This window comes from Durio zibethinus, chromosome 22 (genome assembly GCF_047325235.1).
Source record: "Durio zibethinus cultivar Kanyao isolate XHJ-2024 chromosome 22, ASM4732523v1, whole genome shotgun sequence".
NCBI classification, from domain to species: Eukaryota; Viridiplantae; Streptophyta; class Magnoliopsida; order Malvales; family Malvaceae; genus Durio; species Durio zibethinus.
The window spans coordinates 18,878,917-18,888,314 of NC_143183.1; the positions used below are offsets into that span (position 1 = coordinate 18,878,917).

The 9,398-nt window shown below is 28.6% G+C and overlaps 1 protein-coding gene across 1 annotated transcript; it reads left to right on the plus strand.

Annotated features, from left to right (window-relative positions):
• The first annotated feature begins 1,620 nt into the window (after positions 1 to 1,620).
• Positions 1,621 to 5,465, plus strand: LOC111306734 (KIN14B-interacting protein At4g14310-like). The gene is made up of 3 exons (XM_022904577.2): positions 1,621 to 3,429; positions 3,852 to 4,465; positions 4,733 to 5,465. Exons 1-3 carry the CDS (start codon positions 1,837 to 1,839, stop codon positions 5,262 to 5,264), a joined length of 2,739 nt encoding a protein of 912 aa, XP_022760312.2. The 5' UTR covers positions 1,621 to 1,836; the 3' UTR covers positions 5,265 to 5,465.
• Positions 5,466 to 9,398: the final 3,933 nt, after the last annotated feature.

The following is a 9,398-nucleotide window of genomic DNA, read 5'->3' on the forward strand; positions in this document are numbered from 1 at the left end:
TGATCCCATCTTATTAATTACAAATTTTTAAAAATTTGAGAAAAATAAATAACAAAATATAATAACAAAAAAAATAAAAAAAGAAAAGGGTTGAAAAAATGCCATGGTTGAAGATTCTGAAGTAAAATTTATATTATGGATTCTTAAAATATTTTTCTTTTTTGGGGCATTTAATATATTTTTCTAAGTTTCATAAATAGTTTTCTCCAAAATAATAATAACATAAAGGGTTAATATCATGATGACCCTTAAAGTATAATAAAATATTTAATGTAGTATTTGAATTTTAAAAATATGTAATATGGAACATGAATATGAACTTATTAATTAATATGGTATTTACTCTCAATATGACTAGCTTCAAATATTAACACGTGACAAACAAATAATCTTTCAAGTATCACATTAGTTAAATATTTATAATTCAAGTATCACATAAGAGATTTTTAAATTTTAGATATCATATTAAATATTTCACTATAATTTAAGAATTATCTATGACATTAACCTTAATATAAAACTCCAATCTCACTATCCATTAAATACAAACTTTACCTAATATTTTTAATAATTAATTTTTTCGATACAATTTATCTCACCATCATTATTTTACTATTTAAACACATATTCATCTACTAATTTTAGTCTTATTATTATCGTAACTAATTATATTATTATAGTAACTAATCTAATTATCACCTCTATCTTCAATTTCACTATTAATCAAAATAGATCCTTCAATAGGCATATAATGTAAGAAAAAAAATTGTAACTTTAAAGTTATTAGATTATAGTTTTTTTATTTCAAAATTTACATAAAATTTTTTTACCATAAATTTTGTTAATAGTTATTTTGGCCCAATTCATAATGTTAATATTTGATACTAATATTTTTTGTTTATAAATTTAAAGTTTAATCTCTTAGGAAAAAAAAGGCAAAGTTTTCTTTTACCAAAAAAAAAAAAGAAAAGTAAAGTTGAAACTATAAGTAACAAGAAAAAAAAAAAAAAAAAAGCTTCTTTTTCACCTCATTTTTTCTCTCTACACCCACATTCTATTTACACTATAAATTCAAAATGTAAATACATATTTTTGATCATTACACTCATATCTTCATTTTCTTGTTTCACCTAAAATATTTAAATATATTTAAACATGTTTATAAAAATATATATTTGAAAAGTTTTGAAATATGTATTTCTTGAAAATTCAAAAATCTTTTGAAAATGTATATTTAAAAATTTTAAAAACTTCTTCAAAATACATATCCGTAGATTTTAAAAAGTTTAAAAACCTTTAAAAAATGCATATCCTAAAAGATTTCAAAAGTACATATCTGAAAATCTTTTAGGATATGCATTTTTTAAAAATTTTTAAACTTTTAAAATATATATTAAATTTTAAAGGCTTTGAATATATAGTTTTAAAAAAATTTTAACTTTTGGAATATATATTTTCAAAAACATTATAAACTAAGAACAAGTGCATTTTTTTGAAGGATAAAAAAATAATTTTAATAAAAATAATTAAATAATTTTATTTACAAGTATTTTTATAATAAAAAATAGATGTATAGAAAAATTTGGATGTAAATAGAAGTTAAAAAAGAGATAAAATGACAATTATACTCTTCGTAGAAAGGGTTCGGAGCCTCTGCCTCCTCCAAACTCCAAAGTCCACCCTTCCCAAAAATTCAAACTTTACTAAATTTGCATTCATTTCCCGCCCAAAACCCACACAATCTTTAAAGTTTAAAACGAGAAAGATTATCTTCAAATCCCATTTTCGCCGTTTCCGTATTAATTTATTGTTAATATATTTGATCCCCAAAGAAAAATGTCAGACTCGTCGGTACGCCGGCGAAGAGAATTAGCCACCGGCAACAAGAAACCTGCAAAAACCCTAACTCCACTCTCCAATCCGACACTCAAAAAATCATCTTCCCGCAAAGAAAACCCAAGGCCTAGCAGTCTTTCTCGGGCTTCCGTGGTGGCCCAGAAGCCCTTGATCCGATCCATTCCACGCGTCGAGAAGGCGGCGGTGCTTGGTGGCTCTGACAATGAAAGCCGGATGCGGTGGTCCACGTCATCGGCTTCAAGAGGTAGGAGTCAGAGCCCATCTGAATTTATTCGGGTTTTTGCTGATTTGAAGAAAGATAGGAATTCAATGGATAGGGAAAAGAAGGGTTCTAGGGATTTGAGAGTTAAAGGTTGCAAAGAAAATAGTGGGTTTAGGGAACATTTGGTGACGAAAGTGAAGGAAAATGAGAGGAAATCAAACAGGGTTAGGGTTTTGGACGAGCACGGTAAAAAAGATGTTAACTTTATCTCTGATTTGGGAAAACCAAATCGGGATGATATTCAAAATGGGGTTTTTAGGGCTTTTAATGAAAAGAGTATTTCAGATTTTGGTTCAGAACTTGGAGCCTTTGTTAGGGTTGATGAGAAATGTAATACAAAGTGTCTAAAAGAGAAGCCTTTGAGTGATGGGAAGAGTTTGGAGGTTTCAAAAGCAAAGGACTTGAGTGTACAGGAGAGTGGAGGGAGTGGGGTTGGTGTTAAATATCCCAGCAAGCTTCATGAAAAGCTAGCTTTTTTAGAAGGGAAAGTGAAGAGAATTGCGTCAGATATAAAGAGGACTAAGGAGATGCTTGACATGAATAATCCGTTTGCCTCAAAGGTGATAATTTCTGATATTCAGGACAAGATTTCGGGCATTGAGAAGGCTATGAATCATGTTGTGAGTGATTCCAATGGTAAAATGAGCGCTTCAAAAGGTTCTGGTTCTGGAGATGAAGATGTGAGCACGAAAGGAGTTGAGAGGAGTCAGAGTAAGCACGAGGGTAATGTTAAAATTTCAGTTAAAGAATTGAATAGTGAGGAATTGGAGGCTAGATTGTTTCCTCATCACAGGTTGCTTAGAAATAGAACGTCATTGAAGGAATCATCAGGAAGCTCTCAAAGTCAGGAACTCTCTAATGCCATAGACTCCAGTAGCGAATTAACGGAGGAAAAGAAGCCATTGAGTCCCATTGAGGATAATCCGATAGCTTTGGAGTTCTTGGCTTCCCTTGATAAGGAGCAAACTAAAGTCACCACAACGAATAAGCAGGTTTCTTTGGAGAATTCTGATACTCAGGAGACGGATGGTGATGGTGCTTCAGGAGCACAACGGCCTTTGAAAGAATTTGATGCAAAGCGTGTTATGGAGTTCAATCTTGAATCAGATGAAAAACTTGAGGACTTTTATGAGCAAGAGAATAGGCCAACTGCTGTTATTGGTGAGGAGATTGAAGATGCTAGCATTTATCAGCTCCATGAAATTGGCTGCAAGACTTCAACTGGAGGATGGTTTGTGTCAGAAGGAGAGGCAGTTCTTCTTGTTCATGATGATGGGTCATGTTCCTTTTATGACATTGCTAACTGTGAGGTACTCTTTATTGTTCCTGTTTGAAGTTAGATTTTTATTTGTATTCTATAATCAACTGGCAAATTGTCTGATGTCCCTCTTTGTTGTTTTATGATCGTGATCCTAGTATATTTGTATTTTCTCATCTCTGTTTGATGATTTGTGTTCCTTCTGATTATTTGAATGTCTCTATCGCTCGCTTCGTTCTGTTTTCTAAAAAATTCAATGGATTTAACCTTGGAACTGGATAAGTTATCATTGAGTTTGTTGAAGGCTTGAAGAATAGATTTGGCTATATTTTTGACCAAAAAGTTCTCTTGTAATCTCATAGATTAAATCATTTTTTTTCATCTTTATATAATGTGAGCACGTTGTTGAAAAAATGAGTCCTATAGACGACTGGCCTTCCAACTTCTTAAAATGATGGTCCATTGCTATTTCAGGAGAAGGCTGTATACAAGCCTCCAGCAGGTGTCTCACCTAATATGTGGAGGGATTGTTGGATTATCCGTGCTCCTAGTGCCGATGGTTGCTCAGGGAGATATGTTGTTGCTGCATCTGCCGGGAATTCTTTAGAATCAGGATTCTGCTCGTGGGATTTCTATACCAAAGATGTGCGAGCTTTCCACATTGAGTGTGGGGAAACAGCTTCAAGAACGGTACTTGGTCCCTTACAGAATAACACTTTGTATGGAAGAAATGCTCTGTGCAATAGTTTATCACCAGAAACTCAGCAGTGGTGGTATAAACCATTGGGCCCTCTTATCATCTCAACTGCCAGCTCTCAGAAGGTTGTCAAAGTATATGACATCCGTGATGGTGAGGAAATTATGAGGTGGGAGTTGCAGAAGCCTGTGTCAACAATGGATTATTCAAGTCCGCTGCAGTGGAGAAACAGAGGAAAGGTAGCTGTAGCAGAAGCAGAAATGATTTCTGTCTGGGATGTGAACTCCCTATATCCTCAGACATTACTATCTGTCTCTTCATCTGGTCGAAAAATCTTGGCTTTTCATGTAAATAACACTGATGCTGAGATAGGTGGAGGGGTTAGGCAAAGGTTAGAACTTTATCCCATGTTTTTGTCGATTATCTCAAATCATTCCTATATTGGCCGTTTTCTAGTTTCTTGTGGATTTATATATGCTTTTATCAATGTTGGTGACTTTAAGTTGTGATTCACCATTTTACTATTGTTTTCTCTCGCATAAATTTATTTGCTTATAGTTCTTGCTTATTTAAATTTCCTGTTTATCATATCATGCAAGAATAAAAGAAAGCACAGAGTCTTGTATGGTTCCTAATGTTGCCAACATCTGAATTGCAGAGTAAGTTCCTCAGAAGCTGAAGGTAACGATGGTGTATTCTGCACTCCAGATTCTATTAATATCTTGGATTTTCGCCACCCATCAGGTATAGGTGCAAAAATAGCAAAAGTTGGTGTTAATGTGCAGTCAGTTTTCTCCCGAGGGGATTCGATCTTTCTTGGGTGCACAAACGTGAGATCATCAGGGAAAAAGCAGCCTTGTTCTCAAGTTCAACAGTTCTCAATGCGCAAACAAAGGCTGTTCAGTACTTATTCTTTGCCTGAATCCAATGCTCACTCCCATTATTCAGCCATAACACAGGTTTGGGGAAATTCAAACCTTGTCATGGGTGTTTGTGGGCTGGGGCTTTTCGTATTCGATGCCTTGAAGGACGACGGGCTGCAGCCTTTCATATATGATTATGGCAATGCTCAAAATGTCAGAGAGATCGTTGGGCCAAATGACTTGTATTCCCCTTCTTTTGACTACTTGGCGTCTCGTGTTCTCTTGATATCCAGAGATCGCCCTGCACTATGGAGGCACTTGTCATAGGTAAGATAGATGTTGAATGACGTCACTATAATTTGTCAAGAAACCATCGGCATGCCTAAATTCTAGGCGTTTATGTTTTGCTTCTCGTACCATGCTATGTAGAACACATAAATGCGTATGTGTTATTTATTGGTTGCGAACGTGTTTGGTTAGAAAACCTCGTGAGTGCAGCATCACGCTGACTTTTTATGTTCTAGTGTATTTCGAAGAGTGAAGAACTTTGATCAATGTGCTCATATATTTTCCTCCTCAGCAAAGTGTATGTATCCTGGCAATCATGATTTTCTCAATCTTTTTCAAACCATTAGCCAATCATATATACACTGTTTTACTCGCTAAAACAGAGCATCTTTGTATGTATCATGGCAATCATGATTTTCTTTATTCCAATCGTACATACATCTGAATTGCCAGGTTTTACGCTGTATTCAATTGTGCATTTGTATTTATGTTGTGTTTTATTGTATTTCTTAGCGAAGTGTATGTATCCTTTTGTTTTTTTCTTTCATTTTTGCTAAATTTAACGTGTTTTAAAAGAGTAAGATCTTGTCCTTTATATATTTATTAGCCAAGCTCAACTTGAAATAGAACTAATTAATTGGCACCGTCGTTCATGTTGGAAGAATTTTGATTACATGTATATATATATATATATATATATGTAAATTAAAAAAAAAAAACATAGGATGATGTTGTATCTATCTTGATTTGAGATGAGATTTAGAGTTTAGTAAAATTAAGAATAAGGGTGGAAATAAAATTTAAGATTTATTGTGATTTGTATATACAAAAATAGTAGTGAGATGAATGATAGTGAGAAGAAAAAATAATTATTAAGAGTTAGAATTAAAATTATATGTAACAAAAAATTTAAATTATTTAATATTTATAAAATTCATAAATAATTAAATTATTGTTATATCAAATAATAGGTTTATTAATAACTAAATAAAAATTAAATAAAAATTTATTTATTTATTAATTTATTATATTATAAAATTTATTTGTTAATTTATTATATAATAATAATAAATCAAAATAAAAGTGTTTTTAATATAATAATAAAAATTGAAGGGCAAAAAAAAAAAAAAAAAACTAAAATGACAATCAATTATTAAAAAAAAAAAGGTTCAATAATTGATTGTCATGGACCACACCACGGTGGATACTCATTTGGTGTCCACAATGCAGTGAACAAGGTTCTCGACGACAATCAACAGGGGGTTTTGTAAATTTGAATTTGATTAAATTATTGTTGAATTAAATTTAGGTTTAAATTTGAGTTTTATCAATTTGATTTATTTAATAAATTAAATTTAAATTTTTTAATATTTAATTTAATGAAATTTTTATATTTTAATATATGTATTTATTATTTTATTAAAAATTATTTTATCTTTATAAATATACAAATTTGAGTTTGAATATAAATGAATTCAAATTCAAATTTAAATTTGAATATAAATAATTAAGTTTAAAGTCAAATATGATAATTAAATTCATTTTTAATTTGATAAATAAATTTAATCAAGTGATTTTAAATAATTTAATTTTTATCTCATATTGAATTCAAACTTTAAAAAATTAAAATTTAATTAAATTTAAATAAAATTTCGTATAATAAATTTTAAATCAAATTTAAAATTAAATTTTTCACTACATTAATTTAGACTCAACTCGGTTATTTTTCTAACTTTTACCAAGAACACGGTTGCATCCAAGCCACCCCTTTGATTGGACTAAGACATGCAACCACCACTTCATAAAATGCTACTACTGACTAAAATTGATTCTACATTATATTATACAAACAACAACTTCTGCCAATCCAGCAAGTTCTAAACCAGACGTGTCCTGTAACTGTAGATATTGCTATAATGGCAGAACAGCTGTCTCTGATGTCTGAAATGTTTGCAGCGTTCACTAATGGGAGGCAGGTATCAATGCTTCATAAATGAGAAAGTTGATGCAGTTGTAGTGTCCAGTTCTGCCTGTTCCCACAACTTGGATCAGGCTTGGATGGGTAAATTTGAGATGGTTTTCTTTGATCAGGGAAAAAAAAAAATCGAAATCGAAATCAAACTCTTTAAACAAGATATATATGTTTTTATCATTGAATTTTTAATTATTTGATTGAGTAATTGAGCGTAGTCATTTATTTAAAAAATAAGATTCAAATAAAAATTAAACTTCATTTAATTTTGCATTTGTTTCTGTTATTATTTAAATTCATATTGTGTCATTAATTTTCAGTCAATTTGAAGTTAAATTTGATTATTTAAATTAAATTTATAGCAATTTCCATTTTATTTAACAACAAAGAGTTTTTGAGTTGCACTTAAAGTATTTTTTTAATTAATTTAAATATATTTATTTACATCAATTTTAATAAATTTATGAAAAATTATTTTTTAATAATTTTGCAGTGAACTTAAATTTAAATTTAAAATTTTAAATCAAATCGAATTTAAATTTTATAAATATAAAAATCAAATTGAGTTCATAAGTAAATAAAAATTTTCCCCGACCTTACAATCCCTAAATGTAAATGGTCCATCCATTGTAAATTTTTATAAATTCATTAAACACAATGTAAATAAATTCGATTACCCAATAATCGTACACTATAGGTAGGGGTAATTTGTTTGTTTATTCTTTTGTTATTATCATTGTTATTAATTCATTTGGATAATTAATGTTACTGTACCACGGACCACAGTTTTAATGAGCAAGGAGCTCTAATTGACCAATTGGTTGTTAATATTATTAATGAACTTAAAATGACTGATCACATTTCCTTTATGATGACAATGAACCATTTCTAACAAAGTTGAAAACATTAAAATATTCTTTCATTAAATACGAGTACTTTATATATATATATTTTATAAAGTTTAGTAACAGGTATTTTTAAGACGTATTTGTTAAGATTATTTTTTAGAATAATATCATGATGATGCATTAAATATTATAAATAAAATTTTTGATTATTGCATTTAATGTAAAATTATTAATATTAATTAATTTAACAATTAATCTTAAAAATATTTTAAAGATGTTCAATAATTAGAAAAACTCATTTTTATTTAAAAAAAAAAGTTCGGGTCCCTTTCTCAAATAAATATTCTCTTACTATCACAATGACACAATCCCATCCCATTCCCACATATATATATATATATATATTTTATGTGATATTATATTCTTTAATTAAGTTTGATATTACTCATTATAAATTACATTTCATGTTTGATATATAAGATATAATAAGATAAAATAGTATTATAAATAAGATTATATTAAATAATATCATCTTATTTTATATTTGATAAATATAAAGATTAAGATAATATAATTTATTTATTTATCAAAATTATTCTTACTCAAAATTTATACAATTTAAATTATTAATGTAATTTTTAAAGATATAATTGAATATATAAATTTAATTTCATTGATTAAAAATAATCTTTTTAATTTCAAGAGGATTGAATGATTTTATACAAAAAAAAAAATCATCTTTACAATTTCTATCATTTTTTAAAATATAAATCAAATATGATATAAAATAATTATTATTTTATCTTATTAATAATTTTATGTATCAAATATGACCTATATATATTATACCATATTCACTCTTTCTCCATTTTTTATGCAATCTTTTAATGGAGAAGTGTTGTCACGATACTTGCATAATTGTATGAGAGTTTGGAGGTATTGTAGCAAGATTTAAGAATAATCCATATATTGTACTCCTTTCATCTCAAAATGTTTGAATTGTATTGATTTTCATGGAGTGTAAGAAAAAAGGTTGACTTTAATATATTTAATATTAAAATTAAAATTTTTTTAATAAAATTAAAGTTTCATGATTTTTAACGTTAAAAAATAAAAAAAATCACAAAAAATAATTTTAAAATATAAAAAATAGGAATTTTAGCTGTTAAAAAAAGTATAATTTTGTGACATCCAAAAAAGAAAAGATGAATAAAATAAAAAAGGATAGAAGGAGTAATAAGTAAACTAGTCCCAAAAAGAAAAATTTACTTGTAAATGCAATAAATAATTTTATTTTTTTAATAAAAAATTTACCCTTTTTAATGTAATCATTATTATTTTATTGAATTTTTT

Bases quoted from the DNA above. Each gene is read 5' to 3' on its own strand.
- LOC111306734 (XM_022904577.2), top strand. From the start codon at position 1,837: ATGTCAGACTCGTCGGTACGCCGGCGAAGAGAATTAGCCACCGGCAAC. The intron at 3,430-3,851 runs GTACTCTTTATT...TTGCTATTTCAG, and splicing joins ATGACATTGCTAACTGTGAG to GAGAAGGCTGTATACAAGCC. The intron at 4,466-4,732 runs GTTAGAACTTTA...TCTGAATTGCAG, and splicing joins GGTGGAGGGGTTAGGCAAAG to AGTAAGTTCCTCAGAAGCTG.